This window comes from Ictalurus furcatus, chromosome 2 (genome assembly GCF_023375685.1).
Source record: "Ictalurus furcatus strain D&B chromosome 2, Billie_1.0, whole genome shotgun sequence".
Lineage (NCBI taxonomy): Eukaryota > Metazoa > Chordata > Actinopteri > Siluriformes > Ictaluridae > Ictalurus > Ictalurus furcatus.
In genome coordinates this window covers 2,970,477-2,988,533 of record NC_071256.1, presented here as the reverse complement: position 1 = coordinate 2,988,533, position 18,057 = coordinate 2,970,477, and the positions used below count along the sequence as shown (strand labels likewise).

At 41.9% G+C, this 18,057-nt stretch overlaps 1 protein-coding gene across 1 annotated transcript in view; it reads right to left on the bottom strand.

The window, feature by feature from the left end:
- Positions 1-17,664, bottom strand: part of LOC128619295 (exostosin-1) — a 148,779-nt gene extending 131,115 nt beyond the window's left edge. The window contains exon 1 of the mRNA XM_053643387.1: positions 16,536-17,664. Coding sequence (XP_053499362.1) covers positions 16,536-17,449 — 914 coding nt within the window. The 5' untranslated portion in view covers positions 17,450-17,664. The remainder of the gene's footprint in view (positions 1-16,535) is intronic.
- Between the last annotated feature and the right edge of the window lie 393 nt (positions 17,665-18,057).

Below are 18,057 nucleotides of genomic sequence, written 5' to 3'. Positions count from 1 at the left end.
TCCTCACACCAGCAACAAATCAGTGTAATGAGTATTCAGCTCCAAACACCAGCAACAAGCTGAAGGCACTTGGGTTAACTTTATTACGCCCGTTTAATTAAACGCGTGAAATCTCTTGCATTTATTTGCCATTAAACATGCGCCGATGTTAAGCCCACATTACGATTTGATCACTTTATACCACAGTGCTGTTGCACACTCGATGCTGATTGGTCAGAAATCGGTACTGATTGGTAGCTCGAAAGGGATCAAATGTATCACGTGTCGTTCTTTAATTCATTAATTAAAAGAAATCAAAGACTAAAAGAAATCAATCTCTTTACCACATGGTGTTCAGGGTGCTAACAATAACCCTGCTTCATCACACCATTGCACTGTTGATTATTTTCCAACAACAACACCCTTTAAAGTGTTTAATTCCTTACATCTGATACGTGAATCAGTTCTAAACTGTTCGATGTACTGTAATCTGATTTTCCCTGGTTCTGTCCCTGTCATAGCTTTCTCATATCTTTGTCCCTTTTGGCGCTCCACTTATGGTCCTGATACGGTCTGCGCTTCCTGTTCTTGTCATCTGTTGGCTTGCTAGCTGATTAGTAGCACCTGTTCCCTGTTTCCTCTTCATTAGTCTGGCAATTGCGCATGCTTTATATAGTTTACGGCACGCCACGGTATTTTCTTCGTCAAATCTTCGTCATGGTCAGATTGTTGGTTTTGTTTTGCTTTGCTTATTTTCAGTCAGTTTTTTTTTGTTTGTTTGTTTGTTTTATTTTCATCTGCTTTTTCATGTGTTGCGAGACCGGGAAAGGAAATAGGTGCCAAGTATTGTTAATAATTCATAAGGGAAACAAAAACTGCTTTAAATTGCCTTAAATTCATCAGTGTCGCCACATTGACTTCAAATTACAACATAACAAGTGAGAATTATTTTGTTGGATTGTATATGAATGGAGTGAGAAGGGGGGAAAAAATGAATCAATTATCAGTCTTACACAATCACTCACACACACACACAAGCAGAAATGGTGACTTTTACACAATGTGTAGTACTTGTTACTTGTATAATTTTGCATACAGATGGAGAAGTTTCCAGAATTTTCTCCACGCTTTGATCAGGTACCGGTTCCCACCCATCCGACTGTACTCCCTAGACGTGCTAACGTGACGTATACGTGTGTGTGCAGTATATACAGCGTATAGTTATAAGTTAAGTCAAGTCAGAGGGGGGGAAAAAAAAAACCTCCATGATACAAAGGCAAGCTATTAATTATGTTTCACGGCATTGCTGTTTTTCCACCTGAAAAATCACTTGAACAGTTTGTTCCTGCCGAGGAAGGAGTGTTAATGAAAACCCGACGCTTCCTTCTTCCATGCTGTGACTGATTTGGTTTTCAAGCAAAAGGAAGATGCATGCAGTGAAAAACTGCGGAACAGCCTGCACCGCATCTGAAATATGAAAGGACGCATGGCGGGCTTGCGTACGTACGTGTGGGAGGGGTTTGGTTAGACTCCTCGGTGATTTCTCATGGTTATGTTAGTGTAAAAGGTGCAAACAACACTACTGCATGATACACAAGACAAGAACTCACACACACGAGATGCAAAATGTAGGCTTTGGAAAAAGATTCAGAGCAAGTGAACAATGCTTGTGGCTCTCTCTCTCTCTCTCACACACACACACACACACACACACACACACGCACGCATGCCACATGTTCATTATAAACTGATGTATTGAGACTATTTCATGGCATGTGGTTGAATTTTATGGTGTGTGCGATTTGTTATAGTAATTCAGCAACAAAGTGATGAAACACTCATAAGTTGGACTTTTTTTTTTTATTTCAATTACTGTAGCGTAGCCGTAAATCAATTGTTTCCAGTATCACACACACACACACGCTCAGTAGAAACAGACTAATTAGGAACATGCAGGTTGGCACCTCAGTCGGGTGTCTGGTGTGTGTGTGTGTGTGTGTGTGTGTGTGAGATATTAGATGACACACAACATAAACTTCTTCAAGTGAAGCTGTTGCACAGCGAGATGCTGGTCTTGTGTGTGTGTGTGTGTGTGTGTGTGTGTGTGTGTGTGTGTGTGTGTGTGTGTGTGTGAGAGAGGTTTTTCAGTGAGTTTCTGGTTTTCATAAGGATAAATCAGGACAGATGGAGAGCATTTCGGATACCTTCGCCCGGAAAATACATGTCTTTGTGGCGAAATCGCCTACTTGTGTACAGAGATAGAAAGAAAGGAGAGAAAGAAAGCAGGAGAAGCTCTTTTTAATCTGTTCTTTATTCACACACACACACACACACACACACACACACAGACTCAAGCATGCTAAGCATTTATACTTAAAGGAAGGATGTAATCATTGAGCCGAATTACCTCTACACTCTTTGTGTGTGTGTGTGTGTGTGTGTGTGTGTGTGTGTGTGTGTGGCAAATGAATAAATCTCAGAATGCTTCAATACCTTCTGACCAATCAGATTGCAGAATTCAACAGCACAGAGGTATAATGGTGATATAAATAGTGAATGAGCATTTGAGTACATGGGCACGGGTGATTATATGTTAAAGTTGAGGCGTGTGTGTGTGTGTGTGAGGGATAAAGACAGATGACAGGGAATCACTATCGCAGTCAAAAGTAGACCAAGCGCACACACACACACGGCCAGAGGGAGAGTGTGTAGTAGCTGGAGGCATGATGCAGCGCTGTATATGAATCCATTAGCAGTGACTTTGACTGTGACATGGTGTTCATGCTGCCAGTTTTTTTTTTTTTTTTTTTAAAGTAGTTCTGCCTGGAATCCTGGGATTTTCACACACGGCGCTCTCTAGAGTTTACGACGGATGGTGCGTAAAACAAAAAACATCAAGCGCACGGCAAAAAAACGAAAAAATGCCACGGACGTACCGGTACACGCCTTTTCTGCAATCACATACAGTAGCATGGTGAAGGGTGACATCATCACAGGGTTCTGATTCATTTCTCAATATTTATGCTCAAAGGGAAAAATGAAATGCGATCGAGATACGTTAATATTTATATTTAGTCATGTATACAAGTTTAAATATTTTGAGTATTCTGTTAAATGGTAAAATGTCATTGTTGCCGTACGGCAACAACATGCGGTGATGGAAGCGTCGTATGTGCATTCGTGAATTCAAAACAGGCTTACAGAGCAACAACAATAACACTAGGCTTCTCTAATAGTATATTTACATTTTTTTTCGTAATGTAATAATTCACGCGAATGTTTTATGGTTCATGTGTTCCGTGATCAGACGGCATTCACACGATCAGATATAGAGAAATGAACTTTAATCGAATCAACGCAGGTCGATCTTTAACCAAGAACGTTACGGCTTCACGATAATCGCAATATGATTTTCAGTCCGTGTTCATAGCAAAGCTTGTGTGTGTGTGTGTGACAGACGTGGCGACTTTGTTCTATGATTGTCTAGTTGCACGTACTCCTCCAGCTGGGCCTTGTTTTCAGTGCTGTTATTTGGAGTGCCTGTAAACACACTGCCCGCCATCTGTTACAACACACACACACACACACACACACACACACACACACACACACACACACAATTATCTAACAATCCACTGTGTCATCAGATTCTTTAAGGGCATAATGACCTAAAAATGCAGACAGGAATTTTACTCCAGTGTATTATGAAAGAATGAGAAATAAGAACGTAATGTGCGATATTGATGTCTACTCGATCACGATTTACAATAAATAATAAATAAAAAAAACATGATTAACGATGTAATAGAGGAGAACAGATTAAATGTCAAATGTTTACACGCAAAAATTCAAATCTAAACCGTAGAATTGTGCGTCGTTAATTTGTTTTGCGGGGTTTTTCTCGGGCACACACTTTAAAACAAGACCAGGTAACTTCCTCCTCTTGTGCAGACTCCGCCTCTTCAGGAGCAGCGGCAGGTGTGAAAACTGGGCTTGAATCCAAAAATGCAGACTTTTTCAGACCACCCAATTTTAGGTGAGCAAAAGTATCGGAACATATCAGTCTTGAAGTAAATTAAAGTAAATAACACTTCATGTTTTTCTTGCATATCCTTTGCATCAAAAAGTCCCTTCAGTCTCTTCTTCAGGAGGTGAAACGCTGCTCACTTAAGGTCTGGTTAAGACTTGGCCAGTCTAGAACCTTCCACTTTTCCCCACTGATAAATTCCTTGGTTGAGTTGGCAATATCAAACAGATTAGCAAACGGTATAAGAGGAATAAAAGACGTCCGGACGTGCTAGGACATCGTGTCCACGTTCTCGTTCTCCAGATGTTTTTCGTGACACGAAAACTAGCCGTGGCTCAGTGGTTATAGATATAACCGCTAAAACTACCCCCGTTTGGTACTTCAACGAGATCCTTACCTGCTTTCTCAAAAGTCACTTGGGATAAAAGCATCAGCAAATGTACCTTTTTCCAGGACGTCCACTTTGTATCTGTGTTTTAATAAAGAGATGGACGTGCTCAATAGTGAGCTAAAGTCTTTCTCGTATCTAAAACTCACACTGTCGGTCAAATCTCTTGACTTTTCAGCTAACGTACACATGTGAGCCACAGGAGCAGCGAGAGCCCCAGCATGCCAGAGTGCACAGCTCACTCAATAATAACAGCCCATATCAAATGACCTTCATCCATCCATCCCTCTCTACCTCCCTCCAGCTATCACTCAATCACTCCATCGCTCTCGCACTCCATCACTGTATTATTGAATCCATATTCAGGTCCCGGAGAGGGTCGCGCTCTGAGGCGAAACCGTCGGATAAATCAATCCCTTTGTTTTTATTTTTCCCCCCCCCTCACCCTCGTTCCTGTTCTTTCTTCTCCTTTTTTTCTTTTTTACAGAATGGACAAACACAAGTGAAGACATCTCGATGTTTTCTTAGTACAATCAAAATGAAGAGAATTCACACGTGATGAAGAAACGTACGGAGTACCTCAGGGTCGTATTATAGAGCCAAGGCCATAGCGTAGCGGTTTCTGATTGGCTCGTAAATAGAGCCCGAGCACGATCTGTGCACTCGCACACACCTTACAGAGTGATTCATTGCTGAGAGCTTAGAGGCCAACGAGCTTCCACCTCCAGCGCTGATTCTGATTTCACCTCGTACGTTTTCAAACTCGTCTCACGACAGCGGGTCGCTCCCTCGAACACCGCCGCGTATCAGCGGTGTTAGGGTTTGGAATTTTCACGGGACGATAGCCTCGTCTAAAAGTCTCACGGTGTCACAGTAATCCAGCATTTTAAAAACACACAAGGAAATATCAATGACAAAATCTTTATACAAAAGTCTCTTTGCACATCCTCGTAGGCTTGTGTATGTGTATATATATATATATTTAAAAAAAGAACATTGCCGGACGACGTCCGTAGTAACATCCCAGAAATGGGTGTGTTTTCATGGCGTATACGTTCTCGTCTCACTGATATTCACATCTGTACTACTGTACATAAAGCTTATTTTAATATCAAATTAATGGTTTGAGATTTATTATAAGAACTTGTTGGAGGGGGTGTGGCCATGCAAGTGTAACTTGATCGTTAATGTGTCACATGACCATAACATGTACGTAGCTGTGTCTGTGCTCGGAATTCAATGAGTTAAATCCCTGTTGCTTCTTTGATGCATATTTTCAACATTGTCTATGTTTATATTGTTCCACGTTTCAAAAAATAAATTGACTTTATAGCAATAAAAACCACTTTTCCTACAGGATGTAACACAATCTTTACCAACATGTCAATTCAGACAGGAGACCCATCCATCCATCCATTATCCATACCGCTTATCCTACACAGGGTCACGGGGAGCCTGGAGTCTATCCCAGGGGAATTGGGGTACGAGGCGGGACGGGGTGCCAACCCATCACTGGGCACAATCGCATACATTCACACACTACGGATAATTTAGAGATGCCATTCAACCTACATCGCATGTCTTTGACTGTGGGAGGAAACTGGTGTGCCTAGTGGAAACCCCTGAAGGATGCGAGGCATGCAGACTCTGTACACACAATGCTCACAAACGCCAAAGGTAACAATCCGATCACCGTGACGCCGTGTCTAACCGTGGAACTGTAACAACCCTCCAGCCTGCTAACATGCTCCATTACGTGTGTGTGTGTGGGGGTTGGGTTTTAGAAATCTAGCTACAGATAAACCTTATATATTATACGCAACTATTAAAATGCTGTAACGGGAAAATAAGCAAGCGCGGTGTGGTGTGACGAAGCGGAGTTACTCACTCTCACCGTGAAACAAGATCACTCGCGTTACAACAGCTACAAAACAACATACGGCTACAAACCACGACAACGTTTTATTTACTAAAGAAGTAAGCAAAGCCAAAAGTGTCAGTTTGACTCTCGGAGAAAACCGTGTGTATAAACCGCTCTCAAGGTTGAGTAGATACATGAGTGATATCACGGCGCATTGGTAAGAGCGCAGGATTACCTGCTGACAGGTCTCGTGAAGGTCAAATTAAATTAAAGCAAAGGGAAAAAAAACGAAGTCTGGCTGATCGATGGCGAGTCATGGTGAATATCAGCTGCAATGTAATGAATGTAGAGCTCACGCTGGCCGCTTCACGTTTTCAGCCAGAAGATTCTGGGAAAGTCGGTATTGATGTTGCAGTAAATCAAGTTTTTGTTCAAATGAATGCCCGGCTCCTGAAAGCAGACAGCCTACGCAGCTGGAGATTTATCAAACTGAAAAGTAGCGACGCTTCCAAATGCTTACCACGCTTCTTCTGGATGCTTTTTCATAATTAGGGTTAGTGGAAACAATTAATTTGGCCATGGTTATGGATCTGTATAATGTCTTGCGAGGTAATGAATAAGGAGCTCGTGGCTCCAAAGGGCTTTCTGCTCGCAGGGTTTTTTTTTCTTTTTGAAACAACACACACCCACACACACACACCTACGCACACCTGATCTCCGCTCTGACACTGCTATTGTGAATTTAAAAACGGACTCTAATTTGTTACCTCGTGAATTTATTACAGTAAACGAGCGTCTGCTGGAAATCTGGTGTCCGAGCACTCGTTACTCCTCATCACACATCCCTAATAAATAGAAAACATACGCACTAATCTTGTCCAAAATTTTGAGGAAAGTGAAAGCTTCAGCCCCTAACTCCGCCCTATCTTTTTTTTCGAAAAGATTGTGTTTTTTTTTCCATGTGTGTGTATTGTGTGAAGTCTGACACTGGAGACTCCTTCCTCCTTACAGAAAACTTCACCATATAGATAATTACGTGTGTTTTTAATCGTTTTAAATAGCAACACGTTGTTTCATTTTGTTTATAGATTGTGTGTCCGCCGTAAAAGTCCTCGTTAACGAGGCGTTGCTATAGGAACGAGCGCATTAATACAAACCTGTGATTTGGAGCTGCTCTACTGTCAGAGCTGCTTTAATGGAAAATGAATCACCTTCTGACCAATCAGGATCAGGTTTGAGAATTCAACAGTGCTGTGGTATAAATCATCATAAAACATGATAATAGGCGTGTGTGTGTGTGTGTGTGTGTGTGAGAGAGAGAGAGAGAGAGAGAGAGAGAGAGAGAGAGAGAGCAGAGTTGGACAGGTGGATGGATATTAAATGACAGTGTGAACAGAATGGAAGGGTTATTCACGCTGATGTCACCTTTCATAAACACGGCCGTAAAAATGACTGACCTGCCAGATGCAGTCGCAAATCAAAGCTGTGACCTTGTTTGCTTAACGGTACGTAGGCACAGTGCTAACACACACACACCCACACACACACACTTTACATCTATTTCATGCACAACAAAGCATCCAAAGTCAGACCCTGTTTCCATGTAGCACATATATTGCCTACAATAAGAGAAAGAATGCATAAGAACCAACACTTGCCTCCATATACACTATAGCCTTGGCTTTGTTTGTCCAGCACTGCACACTTCTTCTTCTTCTTCTTCTTCTTCTTCCCAGTTTGTTTGCGCCAGTTTGCAATATTTTAGCAACATTTCAGTAATTTCCATAACCGTAGCTCGCCCCAGTTGCATGTCAGCTGCTGATTTGCAAAGATTTGTCCTAACGCGAGCCAGTCACGGCTTCACTTCAATCTGCACACAACACCTGTGTGAGAATTACAAGAACACATCTGTGTGCTTTAACTGGGTACCGCACGCTCTGGATCCATAATCATTAAAGACACAGACAGTTTTAAAGGGGCAGGGAGGGAAAGAGATGACAACGGGACTCTTCATTCTTGAAAATGCAATGTTTCTACGAAATTTGTTAATAAACAGCGAGCAAAAATGTTGGACCTTTTTAAAAAAATAATTTCTTTAATATCCTAAAAATCAAGAATAATCATGCTTACATTTTTAGATAACCCCGCCCACGTTTACAGGTAAGAATAAGACGGCCTACATTTATATATAATCCTGCCCGCATTTACAGGTAAGAATAATCCTGCCTACATTTATAGGTGAGTGTAAGCCTGCCCATGTTTATAGATAACCCCACCCACATTTACAGGTAAGAATAATCCTGCCTACATTTATAGATAAGCGTATGCCTGCCCACGTTTATAGATAAGAATAAGCCCACCCACATTTACAGGTAAGCATTCCAAAATTTATACGCAAGACTACTCACATCTTTAGGAAGCAAAAGCCTGCTTTCATTTATAGGTTAAGTGTAACCCTACCAACTTTTTTTAGCTAAAACCCACATTTACAGGTAAGCCCATCTACTGCTGTGTCAAGTTCAAAGAATCTCAGGAACAAAGTGGCTGTCGCTTGTTCCCTTTGGATTCGGCCATTTTCAAGGGCCTTTTGAAGTAAACACTTTTGTCTGGCACGACCCTAAACGTGGCTGCCATGGGCGTGTCCCTGCTTCAGGTCACTTCAGAATGGACTGCAGGAGTTATTGGAGTTATTGAAGGATGGCGTTAGCATAAGCTAGGTTCATCTCAGGTTGCTATTTGATAAACTAGTCATTTTTTAATATTAATAAGTGTTTAAACTCTTGAATTTCTAACGGTTAAACAACTCCAAAACAAGAATAAAAAGGAATAAAAAACGAGTTGACTTTTCTCCCCAGTGCTCCTATGTTGTAACATACAGTGCCTGGAACAAATAAAATGTGTCCTTTTACAGATGCTAACTCTGCAAGGCTTGTTTCCTATGAGCCGACAGCATAAACCTGAAACCTGCTTATCTCCAGCTGAAAACGAACACATCCTGCATTCATCGCCAGTGGCAACACAACCAAAGTACAAGGTGGAAATATCAGAGGCGACCACATGATTTATTCATATTGGAGATCAATAGCGCCACAAGCAGATCTTTCCTGCGTTCCCCTCTCCTCCTCTGGATGTCATCAATCTTAGCTGACCTACAGTGTTTGTATATTGCATTTCCTGCTAAAGAAAAAGAAAGAAGGAAACAAGAAAGAACTCATGATTGACTCACCTCGAGTTATTACTTTTGGTGCGACTCAGATCCAGAGAGTATGCAATATGACACCAAACCACCTTCTCTTAAATATTGTGCTCTTTTCTGTTCTTTCTCCTCATTACTAAAATGAGGAATATGATTTGTCCATCATGACACGTGAATCGATGAATCAAAGCCCAGATGAATCAAAGATGAATCAAAGCCCAGATGAATCTAAGCCCAGAAAAGAGGGCTTTGACAGAACGTCACACTGGGACGTCACATGACGCGTCTTCGCCCAAAACTGCGTAATTTTTATAAATTGCAAGCTTTTCCGAATATTGTTTTGCTTGATTTTGTGTCAATTTCTGCGGTCATAATAATCGCGAAACCCAGGAGGGACTGATTACTGTCTCTTGTGAGCATTTATGTACCTCTTCCCGTCTCTAATGTACATGTGAAATAAATATATGCTGAACAGATGCACGCATGGTGTCATTGTGCTTACAAGAGACTGCCAAATTCCACACACACACACACACACACACACACACACACACACACACGCGCACGGTCCCTCCTGCGGAGAAATGTGTCAGCTGAAATGTCAATCAAGCCCTGGAGGCCACCTGCTGCAGACTGTCTAATGTGTCGTTCCAGACATTTACATAAAACAATAATAATATTCGCTCATTATACTGAGCCGTGTGTGTGTGTGTGTGTGTGTGTGTCACTGTGTGTCAGTTTGACAGAGAGGAACGAAGAGGAAACAGACTGAGACGGAGACAGTGTGTATGTGTCTGTTGTGTGAGTGTGTGTGTGTGGTGTAAGGTCATACAAGAGCAGGCGAGTTATTAGTGCAGAACTCAGCTCTACACACCTACACACACACACACACCTACACACACACAAGTATGCAGTTTGGTGAAAATAAAAGTGCCATTATGATTGGCATGACTGAATTTAATAGTCATTACAGCACACAAGTTTTGTTTTTGTTTTTTTTTTAAATTACATTTCAGACAAAAAAAAACACATTATAAAATATTGATTTTTCTCTGCTTGTGATTTACCAAAAATAAAAAAAAAGAATAAATCTGGATTAATGATGTAATCGTCGACAACCGGTCGCCTAAATAAACGACGTCTTTCCACCATGTCAGGTTTAAGGACATTAGGAGCTGGCGTGTAGTCGGGAACTGCTGAATTATTTTAACAGGCAGTGCAAGCTCAGTGGTTAAGGTGTTGGTCTACTGCTCAGAAGGTCATGAGTTCAATTCCCAGCACCACCAAGCTGCCATTGTTGGGCCCTTGAGCAAGTCCCTTAACCCTTAACTACTCAGATGGATGAATGGAAGTTGCTGTGGATAAGGGCGTCTACCAAATGCCATAAATAAATGTAGTGTATTTTTTGATACTGTAACATCGTCACAACCCTAACTCCTTTAACTTTTACGGCTTTAAAGAGCATGGAGTACAACTTTCAGATACTGGCTGTAGCTCAGGAAGCCAGGAGACGAAATGATAATGAAGTGTCTGAGTGATTTAAGAAGAGCTTTTATCCAAATGGGGCAGAATCCAATCCAAGTATAGAGCGTATGACCTCAGGGTTAAGGGCAAGTCTGGGTTAGCTCCACTGAATACACTGAGGTTAGCTGACTGCGCTTCACAATATTATCACAGTATGTAAGCAATACAAAATTTCTGTTAGTTAATAATCAATGACCGAGCGGTGTGATGAAGCAGAGTTAACGTTACCACCCTGAAGTCGAAAATTTTACTATAACACCACGTTCTTAAATGGTTTATTACTCTTATACCACACCAATTTTCCCACGAGTTCTTGTTTTCATTAAAGAATGACGGTGTACTTTTTATCCATTTATAGTTACATTTTAAGTTGTGGAAGGTACACAAAACCAGTGAATTCCTTTTATCACTTAAGTTACAGCAGTTATAAATAGTCATTCCCTCACCAGCCTCTTTTATTCTGTTTCTTGAAGACAAAAAAAAAATAAACAAAACTCTCTGTCCTTACTGACAATTATTAAGAGACTGGTACTGGAGACTCCTTCCAAAAATGTTGAAATAAACATCACCTCACAGGAAAATTGACCAGATCAACAATTATACCTATATTTTTCTTTGTGTATTGTCAGTCTTAGATTATGTGGCATTCCTGAGAAAATTAATCAAGACCTTGTGACCAATCGGATCTGTGGTATAATAATATATTAAGATTGCATTACTTAAAAAAATAAATCATTCCTTTGTCAGACTGACAGTTCTGTTCCCTGTTTATTAAACCTTTTCAACTGTTGTCTAGTGAACAGACTTTTGTGATTGTTTTAGCCTAGAAACGCTGCCTACAAATTCTCCCAAAATAAGGAACCTTAGACGACAGCTGTCTGCTGATACCTTCCAAATGGGACAGGCTTCATCTCGGCGTTAAAAAAAAAGAAAAGAAAATAAAGACAAACAAACCCCAGGCAGCGTCTTCCTGAGGAGAATGCTGAATGACTATTTGACGTGTTGAAACGCATTGAAAACTGTGCTATATCCCATAACGTATGCTCTAGCTGTAAATATATACCCAATTTGATGGAATATATCTCTTATGGCAGATACAAATTCAACTGAAGACCATTATTTCCAGGCCAGTAAACACTCTGTGGCAGAGTGAAGGTGGTGGTTCTCCTCATGGCTCCTCATTACAGAGGTTTAAAGTGTGACTCCCACTGACACATTACACTGTTACTGAACACATCACAGCAGGTGGGCCTGTTCCAATCTCATCCTGTCACACCATCCCTCACGTCTCTCTCTGCTGCTCAACTGTTGCTCCATTTCCAACCATTCTCCACCTGCCTTTTTCTCCGAAAAGCTAGGAAAGACAGCGTGTATACAGCCATGGAGGGATTCCAATACACACTCCAGGTTAGAGTTACTTTATATACATGAGGTTTCAAATCCGACATGACGTGGTGTAAATGGTCGACCACAGAGCCGTCAAACCGCTAGGAACCTAAGAGGTTCAAAACGTGTTAATAAATTCAGTTTATAAAATGACATTTTGTTTACCAATGTGTTTAAATGAAGTGTACAGTTTAAGGTACTTGGTATAAAATTGTACTGGAATTTAGTTAACTGTACTGAGTCTATTGTGGAAAAAGTCCTGTCTGATTTGTTAAATTTCTTTGTTAGGTGTAAGAAAAATTGATGTACGTGTTCCTGATGGTATGCGTTATGACCAGGGTTGCCAATTCTGCATGACAAAAGAATCCCAATGGAAAATCTACTATAAAGCCGTATTTGGATGGGATTAAATTTACATGGGGTCCTGGGGTAACTTCCTGTTTTACAGTTGCTCCTCTGTGACTTTATTTGCATCCGGATCGGCCATGTCTTGTATCCTCCTCTGAGAACATTACACATGCCGAATTATCTAGTATTTTCTATTGTTTTAGTCCGTCTGGATACGTGTGTGTGTGTGTGTGTGTGTGTGTGTGTGTGTGTGAGCGCTTCCCGAATCATGAAAACAAAAAATGGATGCTTCTTGTATCCTTTGTGATTATTGTTTCATCGAATTTTCAAATTGTTGCTGGGACTTTGGTTTGCTTTAAACTGTAATAAGAGTCTCTTCTTGTTGTGGAAACTCACTCCTCCTGTGTTCATAGATTTATTGCTGTCCAGATGTGAGATTTTCATCACCGAGTAGATGTCTGGAGAAAAAGAAAATGTATTACAGATGCCCTGCTGATAAACTAATCCATTCCGAATAGGGCTTAAGATGTCAGTTCGCATTTCTTCTCTACCAGTGTCTCAAAATGGTCTCGTATTGCTAGACATCTGAAAGCTAGCTCTGACTTATTCTCTGTAAGGACCTTTTTTTTGTTTGAAGGCGCCTCCAGCGTCTGTGGTTTGTAACATTCAGGAGGTCTTCCACCGTGGGAAAGTCTTCAGGACAAAGCGCTGTGGTGTAAAAGGAATAAAAGACTTGATATGGATAGGTTATAGGAATATAATCAACTTCCGGGCAGTAACAGTAACTCTGCATCATCGCACCACCCCATTGTTAAGTATTTTCCTATAACAGCATGACACAGAGGGTTTTATTCCTTAAATACCTGGAAGCTTTGCGAGAACTTAAGTGTGTTTGTCTTAAATAATTCCCGAATAAATGGAACTTTCCCAGAATAAATATTCTTCATTTAATATTTAGTCTGTTACCCAAAAACGTCTGCACGAAATTCGTCTGTTTTATACATTCATGAAAAATGCTTAATATAAATGGATTTATGAGCGTTTAGGTGTTCTATGTATAGATGAATTGATCCAGGAGAGAAGAAACACACAATCCATTAATCACACACTAATTAAAGCACTTTCTCACCATCTTGCGTTTTCTCATACCGTACCTCTATTAAAACATCCCTCTCCATCACTTCGTCTCTCTTTCTCTGCATGTCCCTCTCTCTCTCTCTCTCTCTCTCTCTGTGATGAAACTGCAGGTCGTGAACGTCTCTAATTTAGAGTCAGCCGATACATCTTATCAGCAGGGTTCCCTTTTCTGTCTCCTGCCTTCATCCCTCCATCCGTCTCTCCTTCCTTCTCCTGCAGGCGCAAATGAACAGGAAACTGACAAAGACATCTGACAGCATTCTGAATCGGGCCTCTCATTGACTCGGAGTCGCTCAATAATGAAATCAAGCATCGACTATGAGAGAGCGTGTGTGCTGTGCCCAGCCTGGGCTGTCGTAGCAGAATTATGCGAGGCTCATTTTTAATCCACCCCGGCACAGCGGGAAGTGTGTGAGTGACTGAGTGTGTGTGTGTGTGTGTGTGTGTGTGTGTGTGTATGTGTGTGTGTGTGTTTAAGGAATGCTCTCTTCCTCTGGCTCTGAGCTCCTACTTAATTTAACAGAGCGCCAATTATTGACCGCACCGCCACTTTGAAATCCTTTCCAATTTATTTAAACTGTAAGTGTGTGCTGGCCAAGACCTCAGGCTTTAATTTGCAGGCTAGCGGATCATATATTACTCCACTTAAACTACAGATGAGTATTCCCCTATTAGAGCACGCTTATAGCCCTCTAAAACAAAATGAGGGTTATTTATGTACTTTATTGGCCAGGGCACGGAGTAAGAAAACTCTTGTGTTCATTGAAATGATCACCTGATGCTGACTCCATTAGCCTCGTCGTCTACAGGGTTACGCACGATTGCATCCACTGCTTCGGTTAATCAGAGCACACCTTTCATAACTTTTTTTTATTACATATAATTTGTGGGTTTTATTATACAGTGCTTTGCATAGTATCGACTTATGCAAGAATATGGCACGATCGCAACTCTGCCTAGAGGACGTCATCCACTAAAAGACAGTCACCAGGTAAAAAGGGCATTAGAGAGAAAAGCAGGCCAAGGGTAACACTCAACATGATGTTCCCACCACCATGCTTCACTGCAGGGACGGTTTTCTGTTGCTTCCAAACTTTTGCCAAGCAATCTGTGAGACTAGAATACTTTTTTCCCCACATTCAGTCCTTGCCAGGTCCCTAACATGTCTTTTGGCTCTCCACTCTTCCATAAAGCCCAACTTTGTAAAGTGCCCACGCTCTGGTTGTCCTATGAACAGCTTCTCCCACTGGAGCTGTGGATCTTTCCAGTTCCTTCTGAGTCAACCGTGGCCGATTAATCGCTGTATTCAGTCTCTGAGTCTGAGTCTTCTGAGTTAACTCTGGCAGATTCTCTGATTAATCCCCTCTTTACCCAGTCACACGTCATATATTTCTTGAAAATGGTAACACATGAGAGCTCCTAACACACATGTTACGTTACTATCGCTATTTACTATTTACCTCAAGATGGATCCCGAACCAGCAGCAAGTATTTTCCTGCCACTATCACTCCTTTGGGAATTGATCAACAGTGGTCTGTTGTTGTTCTCGCTTAATGACAGTATTAGTATATGCTCCAGCTTTTCCCTCTGAGGGATTACATTTTTCTTTTCTTTTTTGCTAGTCGCAAAGGGTTTTAGGTAGAACTCCTTTAGAAATCTTGACCATTTAAAAGAACTGTTGGGTGAGAAAAAAATATATATATATATGATGGGGTCTTGTTTGAGTGCAAGATTAGCAAGAAATGAGCATGAAATGATGTGGATGGTGCCTCCTGGTTAACACCTCGTTCTTTCATAAACGGCTTTGATTACCAACATTTGAATGCAACTCCTTCAGCGCAGGAGGACTGAGAAATATTGGTCCCAGTCTCGTGTGGTGCACCCTCTCTGGGTGGGAAAGGGCTTTTCCCAACGATGTGACAGAAGTCCCTGTGCTGAAATACACACTCTGTAACAAAACATTAGTGAGAAAAGCCTGTCACACACATGTAATGTAAAGAGCCCAGGACAATGAAGGCCAACTCTTCCCATGGGGCACTAAAGCAAACACACTATTCCGCTCATCCGCAATGGATTACTGAGATTATAATACTCGTCGTTCGGTGTCTGTGTATGCGTGAGAGAATGTGTTTTGTAAGGCGCAACAAAAGCAACGCGTCTCAATTCAGCTTTGATGCTGACACACAATGTTCGGCTAACGGCCGAAGCTTTTTCAAAGTTATCCGAGGAGAGAAAACACCAACACCAAGACAAAGCATTTGAGCAAGAAAAAGGCAGAGTTGTGTCAACAAGTGGAACATATGTTGCCTACATTGAGGCCCCTCCTTGTTACCGCCACATATCATAAATCTCAGCATCCATTTCTGCTAAAATGCTTTCATGCTTCGTCTTGAAATAATTTTATAGCTTTTTAATGGGGTTCCCTGTCTCTCGTCATTTTAGCTAACTCTGTGACGCAACACTCGTTACAATCCGAGGTCTCCTTTCCATGACAGTCAAGTGACACGCCATTCTTTTCTCAGGAATCGTTTCATTTTACCAAACAGATGCGTCCGATTTTTCATGATAACAACTGTGGCACTGCAAACATTTATTCGTCATGTCGTGCGACAGTCAGTGAATGAAACGTGATCAACCGTGGCAAACAGGCTTGGAGCAGTAGCAAGGTGACAAAAGTAGTGGACTTACTTTGAGTATTCTTCATTGTCCTGGTCACACCTGGCGTCTTTGTGCTTCTCCCAGTCTTTCCCGTGCTTGCAGGTGGTCAGCAAAATCATATCTTCCCTGTTATGTATGTGATACAAAGCGTTCCTGGTTTCTGAACCAATTCCTGTAAGATACCTCTTCCCTTTGAACACTAGAAGGTATTTCCGTGCAGGCGGGACATTGTTGGATGTCAAATAACCTTTCTCCCCACCTTTCTGGGGGTGGTCTTTGGAAAAAAGAGGTATGGACACGTCAAAATTGGGCCTGAAGTTCTGCACGTCGACACTGGCCTTGGCCAACATGGCCTGGCCTACATCAAAACCCAAATCCTCAGCATAGTCGGGCCACGTCCCAGAGTACAGGTTAAAGATCAGGTGGTTCCTGCCATCATTCCACAGTGGAAGGTTCTGGATCTGAGTTCTAACATCCTGCACATATTGTGGTGAAAGTCTGTCCCGGTCCAGTGTGTCCACGCTGAGCACGAAAAGGCACGCCTCACTTGGATCGCTCGTGTAGAACCGTGAGTCCTCGATGGCCGCCAGAACTTTCCGGTAATTCTCGGAAATTCCCGTGACCGCGCTTGTGCCTGGCGGGTACACATAGACGCGGAAGGCACCCTGACACCGACCGAAGTCAAAGCATGTGTCCATGCGACAGCGGCGGCTCTTGTACATGTTGTTCTGGATCTCACGGCGCAGCAGCACCAGCGGTCCGTACTCTTCTGGTTCCACTTCCTCCAGAAACAGGTATGGCTGCTCGGCATGCTGAAGAAGGGCGTGAAAATGCGGCTCATCACTGTGCGTCTGGAGCTCGGTGGTGTGTAGAGTGCAGATGTAGGCGAGCAGCATGGCGCAAGCTGCCGCCAACGCTAGCACGTAGCGCTTCTTGGCCTGCATGTGGACTGGCACGGAGAAGCTCAACGCGCCACAAAGACTCTCATATTGGCGCTAGAGCATAGCGCCAACGTACGGGCCGCTCTGAGCAGACGCATATACACGCAGCTTAGCCTTAAACCAAGAAAGGTTAATTTTACTGGGAAAAATAACATGAACAACTGATATAAAATCAGCTGGTAAAATGATCTGCATGCACTACTCTGAGTCCTGAGGTAAATTTACTTTAATAATTCTCTGCATAACGTTTACGCACTTAGACACATGAAAAATACCCTGTGCTGAATTATTATTACCTCTAGTACTGAAATAAATCTTACAGCAATAGAATGAAGCTCTGTAGTCGTTAAATTCAACACCGGGAATGCTGTATGGAGGCTGTAACTTTATTCTGATTAACTTTGACACCTGATTTACTTTCCTCATGAGTAGCATTAGATGAAATGTGCTTTTATGGAAATTCTGAAGAGGATAAAGCAACAAAATTTCAGCTCATGCGTAAAATAAACCTGCAAGGCGCCATATCCTGTTTGCAGCTGAGAAGTGACGCGGTAACAAAGGCGATGGAAATTGCATGAAACGGTGTGTGAAATTCTTTGAACGCGAGGAGA